At 38.7% G+C, this 22,020-nt stretch overlaps 1 protein-coding gene across 21 annotated transcripts in view; it reads left to right on the forward strand.

Annotated features, from left to right (window-relative positions):
- Positions 1 to 22,020, forward strand: part of PARD3 (par-3 family cell polarity regulator) — a 445,611-nt gene that overhangs the window by 304,390 nt on the left and 119,201 nt on the right. For 16 of the 21 annotated variants that reach the window (XM_032183227.1, XM_032183233.1, XM_032183225.1 and 13 more), the window contains one exon: positions 21,678 to 21,788. The exons of the other annotated variants lie outside the window; for them this stretch is intronic. In XM_032183227.1, the coding sequence (XP_032039118.1) occupies positions 21,678 to 21,788 (111 nt within the window). The remainder of the gene's footprint in view (positions 1 to 21,677; positions 21,789 to 22,020) is intronic. 21 annotated transcript variants of the gene reach the window in all.

A 22,020-nucleotide genomic window follows, 5' to 3' on the forward strand; every position in this document is an offset into this window, starting at 1 on the left:
TCTTTATCCTGTGATTGAACTTTGGTTGTACCTGCTGAGGTTCTTGAGAGTTGTTCTGTCAGAATGACATTACAAAACTAGTTAACTTTGGATTTAAAAAGTTTGAAAATAATAGAAAATTTATTTAGAAAAGAAACAAAATCATATCAGGTTGTTAGGCAGCATATACAACAGTACCACAAGTGTCATAAAAGATAGCCCCACACTTCAGTAGGAGGAGAGTACCTCAGCCTGATCATATGAATGTCCTATGGGGCTACCTTCGTTTTCTGGGTGCTTGCCTGCCTGAATTGAAGCCCAGCGCAGGGCTGCACCCTGCTCAAGGGGAGAGGAGAAGGTTATGGATGCAAAATGCCAACTGGTTCTTTTCTGTAGTCTTTGCCATTTTTCTGTAGCTTTGTTTTAGGACTTTAAGATTTCTGGTATAAATGGCTATCACAATATAAATGACAGGCAAAATTGAGGGAAATTATACATGATAAATTCTGCGGTGTGTAAGTAGCAGTAACATGAGTGCTATTTGGTGAGACAGTTCAGTCAGAAGGTATTGCACAGCATCTAGAAAGCTGGGCAGCTCCTTAGTCTTTGGGTTCCCCCTGTATAATGCTCCTCGTGCCCAGAGGACCTGTGAGGGAGCTGCTTCATCTTGCAAGTGTTAGTACAGAGACAAAGAACTGACTTGCAGAGAGTCCCCTCCAAACAGGGAAGGCTTCTTGTTTTGGAGAGCCAGGTCAGTCCAGACCTTGTCATCTGCTTTCTTCCCTCTGGTGTTAGAGCTTCGTGTCTGGTGTTCCAGTGTAGCTCTGAAAGCTCTGAATGGAAATTAATGTGAAAACGGCAATTAGTACAATTTTTAATCAGACACTCCCAGCAAAATATGAAGTAACCTTGTCTGTATGTTTGATATAACACTTCTTAAATCTTTAATCTGAAAACTATAATTTTACTGATAAGAAGGTCTGATGATCACTTTGTTGTCTGCGCTTCCTAACAGTCAATGTTTCCTTGAGTTATCTTTTCCCTCAGTACCATTTTTGAGTGAACTTTACTTTTCAGTCTCCTCTTAATTAACGTGGGAGCAGTGCTATCCGGATGCAGTTTGACTTCTCCTGGATCTTTAAATTAGCTTGCACCTTGTCAGCCCACCCAGGAGAGGTGCTCCTGGCAAACAGGAAAATGCTGATTGAAGGAATTAAATGTTATGCCTCATTTCCACTCAGTGCTCAGATTTGCTTTGTTGACAGGCATCTCAATAATGTTTGAGAGAGAGGCTTTATTATGGCTGAAAGATAAGCTAGTGCTTCTGCCTATACCATGCTTTGTTTTTGCTGTATATCCAACATACATCATAGATACCGAATAATCAGGGAAAGAAGTGGTGCAGTGGAAAATAATGATGACAGTAACACTTGAAATTCAAGCCATGATCAAAGCGTAATTGGCTGTTTGGGTTCTTTGCAACACTGTCATTTCTTTGTAGGTCTTTTTCTTTTCTCCTTTTTCTTTCTTTCCTCCTTTTCATTGCTCTTATCGTAAAACAATCTTTCTTCATTAAGTTGTATGGGCAAGAACACTTGCGGGGTGAAATTACTGTTAACTGACACTTTATTCGATGCCTGTATTTAGCCAAGGGGCTTTTTACTGCCTGTATGCAAACTGACAGCTTCTGAAGCCGAGTCTATGTAATGTATAAAAATAAGTCTCCTTGCCTTCAGTTAAAATCTTAGGATTTGGTACTGGGATCTTCATTAAACTGTACCGTGAGATGAGAACTCCCACAAGGGGATCCTAGGTTACATTTATCCTTCAGCATCTAGTCATCATTTCCAAGAAATCCCAGGATGATTCAGATAACAGGTTAAAATCATAAGTAAATCTTTTAAGTACTCGCATTGTTTTACTGCTTTCATCAAACAGAGCAGAGAAGCTTGATGTAACCGTGAGCGAGAGCTGTAAAACACAGTGCTCTGACACACCAAGCTCCCCTTGTTTCCTGAGGACCTTTGCTCACACTGGGCTGCAGACAGTCTGGAAGTTCACCCTTCTCTCAGTGAAATAAATCTGTCTGAGTATGTGTGTATTTCTTTTTCCAAATTGACATTTGAGAGCAGAAGAGAATAATATTTATAAATTTGACATTTGGCTTAATGGTCTCTCTTTCAGCTCACAGATAAATATAGGGTATAAGTAAACCTAGAAAAATGTTGAACAAAAATATTGATCTCTCTGGGGAGATGCTGACAGATCAGCTTTGGTGCTGCTTGTGGGTGCTGCAGAGCTTGCTTACACCAGAACATATTTGTTTTACCTGAGCAGTTGCATCATCCCCCTGTCTGTCTTATCCCTGCAGTGGGATTATGTGTTATATTCTCTGTCTTTAATAACATAACGGGGAGAGGCTGTGCAGTTCCACCTTCTCCACTGCTGACATTCAAGGGGTGCCTGGATGGCCACTGACAGCTGAGCAAATAATTTTGGGGAAGCTGATAGAAAGTTCTGCTAGTTTTTGTGTCTTGCTGCTAAGAAGGCTTGAATGGATGTATGTTTTGACATCAGAAGATTATAAAAATCTTTATGCATCTCCAACTGGAAGCTAAAATACGTTTACTCATTTCTGAGTGTGATTTTGTTTATTTCTGTAGAGATTTTTCTTCCTGATTAAATGAACCTGACAAAACCATCCAGTTGATAAATAAGTCATTGTAGTACTGCGTTAAGCAAGAGGCTCCGTAGTTTCAAACAGTGCACCTATAATTAGTGCTGGTAGGGATGCATTAATTTGATGGGCTTCTATGTTGTGGGATTCTGTGATGTTCCTCTCCTGAGACAGAAAATTGTGTATGCTGCTTACTTTTCCCTCCTCCTGCCCCTGTCAATAGAGGATATTTTAATTTATGAAAGTGGGGACTGTCAGTATGTAAGATTTGAGATTATTCTTACTTGTAGCTGTGCATGAAATGATGCTCTGCTGTGGTGCAGCTGATTGCCTGAGATCCTTATACTTCCTCCCTGCTTATTCACAGTGTACAAGCTTGGATAAAGTCTTTAGATGGTTGACTAGCCTGATGAAATAATGTGTCATAGATGGAAGAAGTGGCAGCTCTACATCTTTCCCCAGCTTCCCCAAACCACGTATAATATTCTCTCTGATAGCCCAGAATCATGACTTAGTAACACAATGACATCACTATGATTGTTCCACTAATGTTTTGGAATTTATTTTGTTTGCAGGGAAGTAGATGGCCACAATCTTACTGGGGATTTTGTATAGGAGGACTCTCAATGGAGAGTTTTGTGATTGAAAAATTATGTCTGGCAAAGTGCTCAGTCTCGGGAAAGGCTGTGTCTGAGGAATAACATGTTTAGAGAAACTGAACTACTAAGATGTTAAGAAAAAAGAGAGCAGAAAGGCAGCTTTGGGTTTCCAAAAGGAAGAAGAGAAGTAGCAACAAGTCATGTCATGGTAAAATAATATTGGAGGGACAGTCACTGCGTGATAACAAAAGCATGCTGAAACAAATTGATATATATCAATACAATGAGATAAAAATGGGTTTGAAAATACAAACGGTATGTTTGAGTTTTTGTGGGGAACTGCTGAGGAGAATGAAAGATGTGGGGGTATACCTATTGTGTCTTAACCTCTAGTTGAATTTAGAAAATATTTTCATTATTTTTGGAGTTTGCTAATGAGAAGGATGTAATATACTTTGAAGTAACTGTGGATAAGTATGTAACAAGAAATAAATACATTTTCTACTGTAGGAATTAAAACCTCAGTCCACAGAAACATAGCTTGTCAATGGGGAAGATAAGCACGGGGTGTTGAAGTTTATGGAACAAGACAATATATTTAACATTAAACATATGCATAGGTGTTTTTAGTACTGGAGACTGTATATTTCAAGATCTGGCCTGTCAGGTTGATAGAAATGTAAATCTGTGACGTATGGTGACTAATCTTCAATTCCTCTCTTGATTATTGTAGCATCCAGGTGAGTAAATCAATGCACTGAATAGTGAATGCAAATGTAATATGTCAGATTACCATTAAAATCTAATCCTAAAATTACATTTAAAATGATTACTGGGAGCCTTGTAGCGTTGTTTATTCCAGTTCTGTGAGAGGAAATAGATAATTTATTTTACAACCTTGTTTAGCTGAAATCAGATACACTGTTGTCTTTTTCCCCCCTTTTTCCCACACAGCTGCTTCCAAGGTGCTGAGAATATGTCCCTTCAATAACAACATTCAGAAAGTTTAATAACAACCTTCAGATTTTTAAGCAGACACATGGCAAAAAGGTTTCTGACTTGTGTAAAATACTGTTGAATTATATCCCAATCAAGAAGACTGGCAAATACCTTGAACCAGATAAAGTCAGTGGTCTGATTTTCATCATGCAATTACTTAAGAAGCAGCAATAATGGTATTTTGTGTGGAAGCATGGCTAATAGGACTTTCTATTGGTGAATAACACTTTTTGATACATGAACTTGATAGAAAACATGGGAATAAACTCTGCAAGTTAGACTTTTTTTTTTTTTTTTTTTTTTTAAGTGCTCTGCTTTTGGCACAAAATACCATAAATCTTGAGTCTTAGAACATAGAGGAAGAGATTATTGCTTAAGCACCTGTCTGTTGTATCATCTTAAACTTCAAAGATTGTTGCTTGTACACTGAATTGCACCTGGATTTGCTAATACTCATCTGAGAACATTGCAGACAGCTTGTGGTACTTATGCTAAAAATTTCATCAAAAAAGTTGAGCTGGGTCGTTGCTCAGGTAAATGGAATTTGGGGCCATTTGTGCTGTTTTTTGCCTGCTACTACTCTCTGTGCCAGCTGGCACAACTATCATTAAGTCCACATCTGCTTCCCCTCTTCTACCAGCTAGAAAAAGTGTGTGCAACCCACTGAAAGCCTAAATGCAAGGTCTAAGTGTGCTGGGTTTTAATTTTTCTGGGGAAGGAGTGTAGTCCTCATCCTGGCTGCAAGCTGAATACTGCTAATGACACCTTGCTCTGCGCTGCTCTGGGCTACTTTGTCCTGATCCATTTTCAAAGTTTCAGGCAGCCCCTGGGATGCACAGTCAGTAAAGCCTTTCAAATGAAATCAGCCATGCAGCAAATTGTCATCTTTGATGCAGACAATTACCCAGGACTCTTGCAAGTGTCTTTCAAAGTATTTTCATATTCTTTACTTCCTTCTTTCCAATTAAAAGTAAATAAGGGACAGAAAGAGATAAGCTTGATTGAAAATAGCTTTTCTTTTCGGAAAGGCAAGCGATTCTCCTTTCTTCCTCTCCACACTTTTTCTCTTTCCTGTTGTTTCCTTCTGCATGGGGTAATCAGTTGCTTGGAGGAGATTTGTGTTTCATTGCCCGCATCCCCAAACACCCCGTGGTACAAATGTTGATGACTAAAATATAATTGGGGCAGGGGGCAGTGGAAAGGCAAATTCTTTTTTCTAATCCGAACAACCTCACATAATCTGTCAGGGATTTAAGGAATGTAGCTTCATTAAATGGTTAGTAAACTCTGTGACTTTTACACGAAACACAGAAAGCGGTGGTATGCAATTGTGCGAGAGAGATCTGAAACGAGAGATTAACATAATCGTATGTGGCTTTCTAGTTTGTCATTCTGACAGAAAGCAGCTCTTTGTTGCATGTACTCTTAACACCGGATTTTCCCATAGTAAATCTTGAACTTGTAAATCTGACGAGGGTATATTGTATGTTTTTTTAATTTGGATAGAATCAGAGCTTTTGTTTCTAACATCCTGAAATAAGTGTCGGGATGACCTGATACTAGAGACAAGTTCATAGTAGCTGCTAACATATTCTCCCAGTATTCTTCCTTTGCTTGTCAGTGAGTTTAAATAGAGAACCTTTGACATCTACAGTACCGTATCTGACTGCAAAGCAAGTGAGGGAGGCATGCAGCATGACAGCTGAGCCCTCCAAGATCCTTCCTGGCGCTCTGCAGTGTTTCTCTTCCAGGCCTGGAGTATGAATATAGAATGCAAGTGTCAAGGATGACACCTACTTTATAATCTCTGTAAAGCAAGCCTTTTCATAGAAGAATTTGTTGACAGTTCAGAGATTCAAAGTCAATTTCAGTTTTAGCTCATTTAGAAATAGGATTTTTTCCTCCACCTGATGTGATAATTGAAGACTACTAACTAGTCAACGTGTTAGTCCCTAACAAAGTACGGTAAATAAATACTGTCTTCAGAAGTGAAGGATCTGTTAGATGAAAATCTCCACTAATGGCATTTGTTTCATTATCTGTTGGAAATGTTCCTTGGGGATTTAATTTGCTGCTGATAGCACTGGTATATTGATACAGGTTACAGATGCTTTGCCTCTAGATTGTTTTTAAAGCTGAGTCTTTTTTTGAAAATCCTTTTTAAAAACAGGAATAGGAATGTATTTCTTGGAAGAGAATTAATGTAACTTGAAGTATTTTTACAGCAGAAGATGTCACAGGCTATTACATCGTAGTTACTTGAGGTACCTAACCGGGCAGCTGCAGGAGAGCTGATCCTTTTCTAAAAGACAAAGCTCTAACTTACAGCTGCGTTTCACTTCTTGTGAGCAATCTGGATTCACAGTGTGTAGGAATGTTGATGCCCTGCTAAGATTTTCGTGTGTCTTACTGTTGTGCAGAGAAATAATCATTAAATGCAGAGCTGTAAAACACTTCAATGAGAATAGCAAAATAGGTTTAAGTCAGTATGATTTCTGAAATGAAATATACTGGAATAGAAATAGTCTGTGAGGTCATGCATTTCCATGAATACCGTAAGAAAAGGGTGGATATAAGGCATTTAGAGAGCTTATTTAGGCTTTTATGTTGTTGTTGCTATTTCTGAGAAAAATAAGAGGAACAGAAGTTTTGTAGAAAGAGTAGAAGAGAAGCTGATATTAGAAACACAATACCCATGGGGTTTGCAAGTGCTATATCCCCCACTTTGAATCCTTTTATCAGTTCTTCTAGAGGGGAAAAAAAAAAAAAAAGAAGAAGAAAAAAAAATAGAAGCAATCAAACAAACAAAAGAAACAAACAAACAAACAAAAAAAAAACCAAAAAGGAAAAAAGTAGAATTAGGAGGAACTGAACAGACATTGAAAATAATACACTGATAGAATGATTCCGGCAGGGAGGGATCTCTGCTTGGTTCAACCCCTGCTCACAGCAGTCCAACTTGCACGTTTCATCAGCTTGCCGAGTGTCAAGCCCCGTTGAGTTTCAAATATCTCCAAGGATGGAGATTCGGCTGCCTCTCTCGGCAGCCTGTTCCAGTGCTTAACCACTCTCCTAGTGAAAACTATTTGTCCTCGGTAAGAGGAGATGGGAACAAGATTCACTGAATAATCACTGGTACAAAAAATCAGAATCAATTAACATCTACTTCTCACGAAGCACAAATATGTATGTAAAATAAGATTGTCATCCAAAAAGTTTAAATTTTAAAGGATGTTTGTGATACACGATTACCCTGAGGGTCTTGCTGGCCCTGAAGTTCTTTGATCATCAAGAATATAGCAAATAACATGGCTAAGCACATGTCTGTGACCGTGAGCCACCCATTGTGTGTTAAGTTTTAAGTAAAAATTTACCTGTAAACAGGTGATTTTTGCTGTGTTTCTGTGTGTCTTGCTCTAAATAGTTTTGAACTAGCAACTAGTGGGACACCAAGCATGACTGTCTGATATGATACCTAATAGCAACCAGTATAATCCACTGAGCTAGAAAAGATTACTATTTTCTTTAGAACCGAGGAAGAAACAGTCTACAGAAATCTTTCTTTCTACTATTTCATGTGACACTGGAAACTATCATCTGGTTTTCAATTAAAAATATAAATTCTGTGTTGCACTCATTCTGGTATTCTTCACTTTCATCTTGAAGTACAGATACAAAGTAAAACCTTGAGCATTTGTAGTTCAGCCAGTCACAAAGAAGGTGGTTTATATTACTTTTGGAGGGAGAGAAAATGGTATTTTAATTCTTTTTGTGTTCAGCACATTCTATAAAGTTTTGTGTAAAAACATAAGAATGCAGCAATACAAGGTTGAATGATAACTGGTAAGCCCCCTTACCCCGATATTTTGTCTTTGATGGTAATCAGTAGTAACTGCCAAAGGTGCAGTACCAGAACAGGTAACCATATAGTGGTTCTTCTCTGATCTGTCTTCTAGGCTTTCAGTGATCATCAGCTCAAGAATCTTTTGAGATAATAACACAGGTGCCTTTGTATTCAAGTACAAAATAGTATGTCTGTCTTCAGTTCTTAGCAATTTATCCTGTTGCTGACAATTTGTTATGTATTTCCCTAATTCCAAAACACTAACAAATTCTGTAGAAGATCATATACAAAATTCTCTTTTGAAGATCATGTAGAATGACTTGTATCAAGGAGATTCTTTTACACGATGAGAGTGAAGACCTGATTGCAATGCACTGCAATAGATCTGACTCATTATAAGTCAGTGTTTTATGGCATTCAGGTAAGCATGTTTGCAAAATAGCAGTAAACCTTTTTGATGTGCAATAACATTTCAGTAGTTAATGTAGTGTTCCTCTGCATATTAACTTTTACTGCTTCTGTACAAGCTTACAATAAGCAGGAGTGCAAGAAAAGGCTGTAGATGTTTGTAAAATAGACCCTGCTGGAATACATTCATTTCATGAACTAGTTTTACAGGGTATGTTTGGCTAGCTGATGATGTGACTAACAGTAAATCTTGAAATGTTTACTTCTGCAGAAGATAAATTCGTAGTCTGTACAAATGCTAACACTTTTTTTTCAGGACTTTTTTTGACATCAGCCTTATAGCTCCTACTCCTAAAAGGAAAAAGAATATGGTGTGTTTTCATGGAGCTACTTCATGGTTCTATCTGCAGCATACCTAATAACATCATATCGATATAGCTATTTTAAAGGGTTTGAAAGTTTATGTTGGAAGTATGTTAGTAATGCTGTATTGGTAGGCAAATTATTAAAAAATAATTAGTTTAGCAGATGTATTAACTTTATAGGCTTGACTTTGTCAGGGAGATGCTAAGAGTGGAGGCTGCAGAAAGTTAGTCCCAGAGTTATTTGTGCTTGCAGTCTAGAAGTCTCTAGGAGTTTGACAGGCCATTTAAGCTTTGAGGAAGAACTGTTTTCTCATTGTGAAAATGGGATAGCACCTTCTCCATGCTACAGTCTCCAAGTGCTTTGATGTTCTCTGGCATTTCCTGCCTTATAGAAATACAAAATATCTGTGTGCTAAAAGCATAGGCTATCTACTGCTTCCAGATGCTGGTGTTGGGTTTAGTTTGGAAGGTGGATGTGATTTTTGGAAGACTGAAAATATATGTAGATTTTCTGTTAATGCTGCTACAGGTAGTACTTCATAAGAAAATGTCTAATCAGAAACAAAGTTTGTGGATTAGCTCTATAAAGTTTTGCAAAAAAGAATTTAGTAACAAAAATGCATCTTGAATCTTAGCTGTATCAGCATTTTTGAGTACCACAATAATGAATGTAGGACATTTTTGTACCAATTGCAAATGCTTCCAGCATATTCAACACCAGGTGTGCCAGAAATATTTAGAATGCAAGATGAATTACTGTTACACATTTCAACAGCAACATACCACAAATAAATCTCAAATATTTCACAATATTATTTTAGATACTATCTTTGTCTTTAACCCATAGTGCTAAAATCCTGAAACTGAGAACACAACATGCTTCTACAAGCACCAGTTTCATGTGTAATGTTACAGATAAAGTATTTCTTTCCTCTGATGTTGCTGAGCAGGTAATGATACCAACAGTGCTATCATCTGTAACTGTTAGGGGTCCTGATATCATCTTTGGAACTCAAAATACTTTGCTAATTCTGTTTGCCTTTTATAACTGTAAAAGTAAGAAAACAGCTTGTGTAAGATAAAAGTGAAGACTAGGTGCCATTTTCAACAGGACTTAGGTTTTTTTTAAGATTTTTTTAGACTATAATAAAAGTTATGTTTTGCATTCAGAAGAAATACTAACGTGGCAGTGATGATTGCTGTAATACCGTCTGCAGCACAAAGCACAAGCAGACCTGATCTCATTTCAGGAAGAAAATCTTGGGAGCTGAATATCTTAGATGTCAAGATTGGGTTTATTTTAAATATCATCTGTCTGGTTTTCTAAATAAATATAAGCTCAGTCACTCACTTATAGTGCCTGAGCATATACAAATGAGATCAAAAATGCCAGTGCATACGGGGCTGGTGCCAGTCTCAGATCTTCTGTGCTAGGAGCTTATTTACAGGGGGGCTGAAACCCCAAATCAAACCCCACCACCCCACATCTCTTGCCTTTAATTAGTCCAGTACGAGTCCTGGCTTGTACACATTTTCAATCTGAAATAAATCTGTTCCCAAATTGGCCCTGAAATAATCAGCAGCGTAAATCGCAACTGATAGAGTTATCTCGACTGCAGTTACCGTGCAGACAGCTCAGGCTCTGACTACTGGCAGCTGCAGGATGCTGGGGGTCCCCAGGGCTCAAGGTAGCTCTGGGCAAGCCCCTGCGCCAGCTGCTGTGGGGACTCGCTGCCAAGCTGGCTTCCCAGGGCTGATCCACCCGAGCCTCATTGCGTCCGCCCCGGAGATGTTTTGTTCCGCTGCTGCCGCTGTGGTGCGAAGTCTTGCTCTTCATTTTCCACCCGGAAGGTATCACGTATATAAGCTCAATTTTCGTGCCGCTGGGCAGAGTACCAGCTGATAGAATCGGCAGAAATGTGCGAAGCCAGCAAGGGCATGCTAACGCGTGCTAAAAAAGAGGCTTGGCTCAGGCTGGGTCCTCTGGCTTAGCCTTGTCTTTGTAGCAGAGTTCCAGAACAGCATAGCTATTATTTTTTGCCTTTTGTTTTTATGACCACTCAGGGGCATTCAGTGTAACTTAATTAAGTTTTGTTCTAGAGCACTTGGATAAGTTTCCTATTGGCATTAATTTTTAATAATTTGCAAGTAAAGTTCATTCTTTTTCATCTCTGAAGAGACTTAAGTGATGCTGTAGAACCCAGAACGGGACAGGAAACCCTCAAATGTAGCCCACAGCCACCTGTGCTCAGGTACTGCAGCTCAACAAGGGGAATTGCATTTTTCTGCCATAGGCGTCCTCAAAGATAATGGCAGCTGCCAGCTCATCTGAGCTTTGGGGAATATTTTCGTTAGACGCATCCCACAGATCCTACAGTATTGTCTGTTGTCCTGTACTGAAAAACAGTTGTGTCTTCCCTGCTTCCTATGAAGTGTAAATATGTGAACGAGACTAAAGATATAGAGACATCACTTATAGCTTAATTTACCCTACAGAGGTTATTTTCTAGGAGATTCGTATCAACCACGACTTTCAGTAATTGACAGAAAAAGTGCTGACTGACATATTAACATTTCTAGATAATGAGATCTGTAGGGAAGTTTTAATCTTTGGAAGGTTCCGGATGAACTGTCAGTAGTTTGATTAACTTTTTGTGCATCTGTGTTGGCTTTTGCTGATTTTATACAGTGTAATTGCCAGGCTGCACAACTAAGTTGTTGGAGTAATGTTACTGCAATTTCCTGGTCTAACTAGCTGGTGTTTTACATTTGTGTCCTCCTTTCTTTGCCTGTTGCATGTGCATCTTCAATAATCTCTTTTATTGCAACTCACGTTTACATAAAGTATGCCACGTTCATATATACATGAGCAAGCGTTTCAGTTGCAAACTGGAGTAATGAAGACTTTTTGTACCAAAAAAAAACCAACAACTATATATATTTTTTCTTTTCTGCCAAGAAAGAGTTGAAGCAAATTTCCCTTGCAACTTTTCTTTTCTTTTTTTTTTTTTTGGCCTTGAGTGCCAGTAAAACGGATGGTTTTTTATGCTTCATTAGCATTTCTTATAAGGTCTGCCTTTAGACCAGTACCCATTTTCTAAATTGTACTTCTGTAAGGTTGGAAAAAATCATGGTAACCAGATGCAGTATTTGTCTCTGGCCTGGCAAAGTGTTAGATTTAACAAAAGAAGCTAATAGAAATGTTCAAATTGACCCTTCTCATCATTTGGACTTCTTGGAGCTCAATCAATCTCTCATTATTATCAGAGTTATTCACGCAGAGGCAGAAGTGCTAGTATTTCTCATAATCAGCCCTTGAGCCAGATGTAATTTGCAATTTTGTAGCATTGTATTTTGAAACAATAATACATTAAAATGAACAGAGCAGGAATTAGAACTGTAGCTGTCAGGATCATGTTGAAGAGTAGCCATGGTTTAAACGCTCTCTGTGAACACTCCTAGTGGACACTGGTAATTAGAGGCATACAATGTAGTATTATTAATACCTAAATTGGCCCACACTTTTTGAACTAATCTGTAGAGTGCAACAAGTACAGCAGTAGAGTGTCCCCATCCTGGTCTGTGTGGTAGCACTGTAGCAGTTGTGCGGTGAATTGCGTGGGGATGAGGTTTTGTGACTTGCTCAACATGGCGTGAGCAAGAGCAAGAGGGCCCAGCATGCTGGGCAGGAACATTTTACCCAACTCAGAAAAGGTTGCTTAGGTTGTAGAAGAATAATCACTTTGTGCTTTAGACTCAAAAATAGTGAGTATGGTACCTGCTAACAGTAGGTGACTATTGGTGCTTAGCATGTAGGATTACTTTTTTACAAAAGCTGTTTTATAGCATTACATAGAGCAAAGCAGAGGGTTGTATGTCCATTTCTATGTATGTAGAGTGAGAACGATGAGTTGACATCCTGGAGGCCTTCACGTAGACTTTTTCAGGATTCTTGCTCTTCATTTTGTAAGTGAAACTTAACTTTATTTTTCTGCAGTTTGTATTTATAGTTTTCCATTTATTGTTGTAACATCTTATTGCCCAGCATTCCCAGTACTGGATTACTTGACAGGACAGTCTGCAGTCTGGAGTGGCAAATTCTTGCTGAGAAGGAGGACAGGAGCATTTTTAAGTACATTAAATAACAGTGCAGAAAGGATATGCTGCCCATGAAGTTTTCATTCTCTATGAAAAGACTGAAGTTGTTTAGCTGTATCACACATATCAGTTACTTTCTTCCATGACAAATAGCTCATGCTTTGTATGTGAACTCTAATCTTGGAGCAAGGAAATCTGTGGTCAATAACTACTCTCATTTTGGAATATATTTGCACTATATTAAAGAGGTTTTCTCACAAAAACAAACTTTAAAATATTTAGACAGTTACAAAACTTCCCTTAAAATGTCATGTAGTGCTTTTGTGGCTGCTGCTATCATTGATGTTTGCTTGCAGTGCTGTATCTAAGCAGAAGCTTTCTCTTTCATTCCTCATTCCTTCCGGGATGCCACAATCCACAGCTTAACAGGTTTTGGCTCACCACCATGGAAATCAGTTATTTATGGTGACTTTTAGTACGTTGTGGTATTGCTTACTGAGTTGGTTCGGCTGTTCAACAGATGAATCTCTTGTTTGTTTGCTGTCTCGGTGGTGTTTTTAAAATATTATCATTGTAAAAGTATCCCCACTTCCTTTGACCTTCTCAGCCTGCAGTAGTTTGGATTAGTAGTTTGTTTTGTTTTTTTCTTATTTCATGTGAATTATTATTATTATTTTATTACACCTGTCAATGGTTCCTGCTGCTTTTAGGCAATCACAAGAAGCAATGCAAGATTATCTTCTGTTTAGAAATTTGCAAACAGATGGTATCTCCTAAAAGAAATCTGTTTTTAAAAGTTCCACCATTTTATGCTGGAAGTAAATATTACAAATGCTTAAGTTGTGAAAAGAGAGCGCCTTGGTGTGAATAATATTCTGCCTGTTGTGTCATGCCTTTCAGGAAATGTTATCAAAACTGTTTATGAAAATAATTGAATGAAACCTCATGACATGTCTATTGGTTTGGCATTATACCCGCTTTCTATGAAGTCGGGATATTGACTCACAAAGGCAGGCGGATTAAGCTTCAGCGGCTGGAACCAGTTACCAGTCCCATATGTTGTTTCCACGTCTTTCCAGGAAGTTGTTGGGGGAATGGCTGGTAACGTCGCACACGAAGCGTGGCGATGTTCTGCTGTCCTAGCTGCTGGTTTTGGGAAACCTTTGTTTGTTCAGCTCTACATGAATCCCTACCTGAACAGCACCAAAAGTGTTTTTTAATGTTTGGAAAGTGAACCACAGGATGCAGGGAGAAAATGTGTGAATATATCACAGTAGAGCCTTGCGTGTTGTGTAGTACTCATTGACTGGAAGGCAACTGCAGAGAGGGCTAAAAGTTTGGTTGTCCTGGTTTTAGTTTCTGTATTCGTGAGCACATGAGTGTATTGCTTGAAGGTGAGCTTTATTGCTCTGAAGTGATATGAGTATATCTCTCCAGAGGTTTTCTCCATTTCCATGAGTTATCTGTGTCTTTCAGTAATGCCTGTTTCTTGGTTCGGGACACCTAAATTCTCTAGGAACCTTCCTGGCAGAGGGCGGTTTCAGCTGACTGCTGTACCAGAAAGTTTGCTGTTTCCTCAGGTTTAACATCACCGAGGAAACCTGTACAAAATAAAAAGTTGTAAATGCTCAGTTCAACTATGCCCACAAGCTCCTGTAGCCAGGTACCTTGCTCCTGCTTGCCCGTACATCAGCGCTTCTGTATCACCTCAGGACAGTGATGCTGCTGAGTCACTCCAGCTTCTTCTGTCATCCCTCCTAACAAGTGGAGTTTTATCCACTAATTTGATTAGATGTGACAACTGGCTGTTGCTTGAAATACACTTCAAGTATGTAAATGTTTGCACTTAAAAGGATATTTTTAAAAATAGCACTTGCACAATTTTGCTTCTAAAAGAAGGCTTATAAACACTCAAGTCATCACGAGCCAGGGTGATTTTTGTTTGTGTGCTGTGTTGAACTGTTGTTTATGCTTATTAAATTTTATTTTAGCAACAGAATGTTTGCGTGTGTCACAATAATCTTTTGCAATATAAATCTTACCATTTTGCTGACACAGGAGGGTGAAAAAGACTACACAAGTCATTGCAAAATCCTGTGAGTAGCGTTAGGTTGCGTGTGTGAGCACTGTTGCTACTACAGAGAAAAGAACATGCGTTGAAGACAGAAGGGACTGATGGAGTAGCTCAAGACACTTACCATTTGTTAATTTTTAATGATGGCCTTTTTTCTATTAAGGAACATAATGCTACTGAACTTCTTCTGTCTCAATCAATTTTTGTGTTTTTTTTTTTTCATTAATCAACTGATGCATGTTTCTTCTATAGCTCTTTATTCTAATGAAATATGTGGATGATTTGGCAGACGACAATGGTCTCATCAGTAACGCATCAGAGAAAAATCCATTTAGCAGATTATATGTATATTTGTTTTGTTATATCAAGGAGACTGGTATATATTCTTGTAAACTGAAGCTATTTTTAAGATAAGTTGTAAATATGGAATTTCTGCTGCTACCAACCATACATTCTCCTTTCTTCATTTCTTCAGTCTATTTATGAAAAATCATTTACATGTACATTTTATATCCATTTTACATATTTTTATATATGGCATCATGATGTAGCTTGAGCTTGTTCTTTAAATGTTCTGTTGCAATCCAAGCAGCTTCCTTCTCTGTTTAGTCTCGCACTGTTTAGTCGCTCTGATGCATTGGCCCACAGCCACTTTCTAGTTGGTAGCTTTCTGTCGAGTGTGATAGGTGCTGGATGAGGCCACCTCTTTGTGGGTGACGGTCATTCAAGCAAGTAAGTTTGAATGTAAGCCAGCTAGGGACTGACAGAGAGATTTGGGTGTGCATTTGAGTTTGATTAGATTATCCTCAAAGTTCATGGGATTTCCCATTTTAGGGTCAAGCATCAGGCTTATAGGTCTGTGTTCTTGTCTTTTTGTTAAGTATAATACAACAAACTAGTATCATAGGGTCTGAGGATAGCCCTTTCCTCTAATGTGATCTTTAAAAAATGATCTGCTCATATTTTTGGATTTTTTCACTTACTATAATTGCTATTGTTGGCTGAGTTTCAGGATTAAGTCTGTGGATCTGTGAATATGACTTTGAGCATTTACACTTATCTTGAAATTTTCTCTAACCCTTAATGTAAAAGGAGAATTAAGAAGCTATAAATTAAGTAGAACCCTGGAGTATCTTGGCAATTAGAATGAACAAGATTTCAGCTGCTCTCTTTCATCTATTTCTCACAGTCTTGGACAGACAGGGTATTTTTAATTTACAACCTGTATTCAATTAGTCATAGAAGTTTTTTTTTCTGGAAGTTCTTGCTTATGCAGTTACAGAATAAAATTAAACTGTTTTTAGCTAACTTTTTATAGCTAACGTTTAGCTGTACTGTAAACAGGGTTTAGATGAGAGAACTACTGAATAAAGTAGCTGATAAGTGAGATGTCTTTAAATGTTGCTACTGTTATAAAAGTATCGTTATTTAACACACGTGTGTACTCAAAGAAATATTAAGCTATGTCTGTAAAAGAATATGATAATAAACAGGTAATTTTTTTAATTGTTTGGGGGGGAGAAATGTCCATTTTCCTTTTGATCTTTATTTTTCACCATGAGTATCAATATTCTGTGTTCTGCTTCTTAGAACTCAGACTGGGGGAAATGGTGGCTGCAGATCAGCACTGTGCTGCTGTGACAGCAGGTGCTCCACAGCATCTGATGTAGCTCAAGCTTTAGCATCAGGACTTATTCTGTCCTAAATATGCAAGGCAGCAGTGTATGCAACTCAGCTGCTTGTGCTGTGCGTCATGGGGTGACTTGTGTCTCTGCAGTGGTATCTTGTGCGCTGATTTTAGGTAGGGCTTTTATAGCTCACAAATTGTTGGCAGCACACTTAGGATATGACAGGAGCTTGGAATTAGATTCTCAGGATTGTCTGAACATCAGTGTCGCAGATGCTCCTTTTCTGCACTGTTTTGGTTTTTAATTCCAACAGGAGTTCTTGCCTTTGTTTTTAAACACGATCTTTCTTTTCACTAGTGCAAGAAGCTTTGATTCTGCACTGGTCCTGAGCAGTTCAGTTCTTGTGTCTACTTCAGGAAAAAAAAAAAAAAAGAAGTTGTAAGTTCATTTGCATTTGTAAGACCTGCAACGATTATACCAGCAGCCAGCTTCACAGCAATGAGAATGAGATGATCATGGGTTCAGACAAGGGCCTGCAAATCTCCAGGTGCTTCAGGCACACACTACCCAGCTGCGTGCAGTTGAGAACAGCTCCTGCATCAGTGAGGTGAGCAGCGAGGGCTGGGATCAAATCACTCGGCAGTATTCTCAAGGCCATGTTCTCGCAGAAGTCTGGAGACTCTCTGACACAGGACAAATGGGCGGTGATTGCTATTTTGCAAGGGAGATATTGTTAGCGATTGCACTCTGTGAGCTTCCAGCCGTAGGTTGTTATTACGAGTGAGCAGTTGCTTCAGTTTGGGAAGTTATTATGTGGGTGTGCCAGGACATTCAATGTGTGCATTATGGAAGAAATAGTGCTGGCAGCAGTAAAATTCCAATGTTGCCGTGGGTCATGTATAGGACATGCATCCTAATTCCATCGTTCCTTCCTTTGGAGTGAGCAGTAAAGAAATAAGACTTAACAATGATGCACGTGCTGGTGGGTTGCAGGGAATGTGTCACTCACGTTATATTGCTCATGGGGCAAGTCCCAGAGCGTGCCACTTGCACATTTAATAAGGTGAAACTTTTACAGAGGTAAAACAGATCTTTTCCCTGAGCCAATCTGGGGTGTTATAAAATGCCAGGAGTAATTCTGGGGACCTGACCCACACTTTGCTTCTTTTGAATCACACAGGTACACAAGTGCCACTGGAGAGCAGCAGGGAGGGGTTGTAGCATGGGCTGCCAAGCCTCAGGGTGGCTGTATGAGGTGTATTTGGTGTTTTGAAAGGATATTGCATGGACTGCTTGAATCTCAGTGATCTAAATACCTTTATTTTTATTTTTAAGTGTCCTGTTTTGCCTAATATTTACAAATCAGAGTAGAAAACATCTACATGAGGAAACTGGAAGAACTGGTGATTTTGGGTAGCTTGACACCAGCCTAATCCCCAGAGTGTATTGAGTGTTATACAGTTAGGGGAGTGCTTAGCAGCTTGCTTTAATGGCGTGCCTCACTATTGCTCTATGTTGCTCTTATGTGGTTAAACTTGGCTTGAGCATGAATGTTAAATAATTTATAAATAACTTATAAATTTGGTGGAGAGGATGCTGATTTGGGGATTGTGGGTTTCATTATGGCTATAAATCATACTTCACGGAACAAATACTTTTAACAGAAATAAATAACAAACACACTTAGTGAGAGTAATCTTAGCAAAAGCTTTGAACGTCATTCAGAGTGGGGAATGTTGGCTCCCTCTACATAAATTAAAGGCTTGGGGGGAAGAAGGTATGCATGCATAGATATGTACATACCCACTTCACGGATCTTTCAAACACCTTTCTCAAGTGTTGCTGCTGAGCCTGGAAAATGTTTTTCTGTTGTTTGTTACTGCTACTGTTGTAAGCTGAAGCTTAACAGAGATGGGGGACTTGCGATCTCAGTGGAAAAGAAGAATCTTGAACTTGTAAATATTTTTGCACAGATGTCTTACTAAAAGCATGCGGACTTGTTTAGAGTCAGACTCAGTTAGGGCAGCGTGCTTCCAAAACTGTTGTGCAGGTCTGTGACGTATGAGTATCATGGAGAAATACCTACCTGTGCAGGTGATGCTGTTAAGGATGTGAAGCCACAATCAGGGAGGTGGGAGGACAGCATTGATGATTCTGGGTCTGAGTGTAGGGACAGTGCAGTTAATGTTGCTGAACTTATTACAGGCAGTGGTGATTATGGCAGATATATCACTCCTGCGGGTGACAAAGTCCAGAGAAGGCAACTTTCCAAGACCACCGTGGTTCATATTCTGCCAGGCTGTCCACTGCTGGGATGACCACAGAACTTATCAGAGATTGACACTGGAAAATCTCCTGTCAGAATGGGGAAATTTTGAAATGCCTGGGAAAGGACCAGCGATGTCTTCTTGAAACTCTATCAGGAATGTCCCTGAGGGCAGAAGATGATAAGAAAATACCCTGAAAGAGAAGAAGGGTGGTTGTCACAGCTTGCTCACGAGTCAAAGCAAACTGAGCCGTACCGCTCCACCGAGCACTACCTGTGTGGTAATTTCCCCCAGCCTATGTTGAAACCCAGCACACATGTGGCTTGTTCTGGACTTGGACGGTTGGATCTGGAAACTCAAACCATTGATTTTTGCTAGGTTTGCATTACATGTTAATGTGAGAAGTAGTCTCCCTGCAATCATGCAGCCCGACCAGACATTTACTAGATTGCTTACAAGGATTATTATAAATTTCCTGTGTAGATTTCTTTTTTTTCTTAATAAGGTATTGATTTCAATATATTTCTGTTCATACTTACAATTAATTGATTTATGGTGGTAGAAATTCTGTTTTGCTGCCAAAATCTGCTGGGTATTAACTGATTCAATTTTACTTTTTTCTGTTTTCTTTTTAACCAGTAGTTCATTTTCAAAAAATGAACTGGCTGCTCCAGAAGTGGGTTCCTTTGTTTGCCTGACATTTCAAATGGGGCGAGGAAGGGCAGCAGGGAGAAGCAAACGTGGGCATCCCAGAGGTGGTGTGCTCCAGCACAACATATGTTGTGCATCTCCTCCCAGCCCCACATGTTGTGTTGCTCTGAGCCCTGCCACCCCCAGCCCCCCCTGGGTATTAGGGTAAAATGGCTCCGTTCCATGCTTCTTCTGCCAAGGTTTTTCTCCTCTCTTGGCTAGAAGATTTAGGGCTATTTTAAATTAGCCATTCTCTTTTGTCTGGTGTAAGACATCCAGAACTTGATTGGAATCTCTCGTATCATATATGTAAATGTTTTGTATAATGCTCTTGACTGCTCTTTAATAAATAGGTGGATGTTTTAAAAGATATAAGCTGGTGTTTCTGGTCACTGAATATAGTCCATTTTAAATGTAACACATTACAGCATCAGAGATTTAACTTTATATAGTATTTTGTGCTTCTTAACCCTATCACGTCCTCTGACTTTCATTTTTCAGATAATTATTATTGAACAATTTTAGTTTTCATATGCCTGAATTTGGAATTGAGCAGTCTGGGAACTGTGGAGAACAGCCATGCACTTTAAAGTTTACGTACATACTCCTACACTGCTCTTTTTTTTTTTTTTTTTTTTTTTTTTTTTTTTTTAACAGATGCTTTAGGAACCATGAGCATGGTTACACAGTATATTAGTATCTCTCGACTGAGAGGCCAGAAATTAATCTTTCTGCAGGTTCACTGTGTGTTATGCCATCAGCCCACACCATGGCTTTGTATTAGAATGAACAAAAGGGGAAGTATTGTAAGAAACATTCTGAAGAGTTTATTTTCATGGGTTAGAAGAAAGTTTTAAGAATTGCATGTTTTATTTCACTGTTTATGAGCATTTTGGAGCCTGCATTATTGCCGGACATGGCACATTTCAGTTCTTTTGTTTCACTTTTGATGTGGGCCCTTGAGTGCAGCAAGTGTCAATCTGTGGAGTAAAATTCTTGCTGCTTTTTGGTGTGTTAAATGATCCCATGTTTAATAGGTATGTATTATAAAGAGATTCTGTGCAATAGATACGTGTTATCCTCTCAGCCTTAAGTAGACAAAAAGTGGTCATCTAGACTTGGGCTCTATTTAGAGTGTGTTTGGTTTGCAAAAGTTGTTCCTATTTGAGTAGATCTGAAATGCCTAACAAATACACAAAATTTTGTCCTAATAATAGCTAAATATCTCAAATGCCAGACTGTGCTCTCCCTGAAAGTCTAAAAAAATGTGGTGGAATGTGCAAATATGGAACAAACATAAAATAGTTGAAACATAGCCTGTAAAGGGGGAGAGAGGTAAAAGATGCAAGATATTGCCACTGGGCTGGCAATACCCTGCTGCATCTGGGACAGCCTGGCCAGTGCCATCCCTCTGCTCTCACTCATTGCACTGAACTCCCTTGGAGGAAAAGAGTCACGAGTAACAAAGTTAAAAACAAAACAAACAAACAAAAAAGCATACATTTCTCTTTTGGATGTTGTCCATTGGATGGTGAAACTGCTTTGTGGGAAGGGTGAGGAGGGTGGTACTTCTGGAGGGCAGTTGTTGGACAGCTGGGTGTTTCTTTGCAGTTCATATGTGAAAGCCTTCACTCAATGTAAACTTGATTTGCATTCTTTGGCAGTGTTAGTGTTAAATAATTTCTAAAACATTGCTTGACCATGTATTTAAGAATAGTGACACAAAACTCCTGGCAGAAATCAAGAATGTGGCACTATAAGTCTTTTGGTTTGTTCTGTTCTTTAGTGAGGAATTCTGTAAACTTTTAAGAGGAGTGAAGAAAAAAAATGAACAACTTATGAAAAAAAAAAAAAAAAGAAAAAAAAAGAAAAAAAAAAAACACGAAAGCAGCCTGTAAAGATTAATAATTGAAATTCTGAGGTCTTTGTGCTTTCCCTTCCTGGTTTTCAAGCAGCCTTTCTTGGAGGATTTTTTTTTGTCTTAGGAAAAGGAAAATACAGTTGTGTTCATTTCACAAGTTAGATTCTTTTTTTGTGTGTTATTAACAGGTTTGGCAAACATCGCAAAGATGACAAGAGTGAGAAAACGGGTAAAATAAAAGTGCAGGAAGCTCTTACTTCAGAAGAGGAGAGAATACGAATGAAGCAAGAACAGGAGAGGTAGACTTCAGTATTTGCTTAAACCTTGATAGAGAGAGTTTGTTTTTTAAACTAAATAACCAAAGTTCAATTTTCACTGATGAAATTTCCCAAATGTTGATATGTTTATATATTTTAAATAACAAGACAAAGCTGGATTTATTTTGGACACTAGTATCCACAGCTTTTTTGGCTGCAGTAAGCATCTTTTATAGACCAGAGCTCCTTTCCTTATTGAGGAGACTGGAGTAAT

This window comes from Aythya fuligula, chromosome 2 (assembly GCF_009819795.1).
Source record: "Aythya fuligula isolate bAytFul2 chromosome 2, bAytFul2.pri, whole genome shotgun sequence".
NCBI lineage: Eukaryota > Metazoa > Chordata > Aves > Anseriformes > Anatidae > Aythya > Aythya fuligula.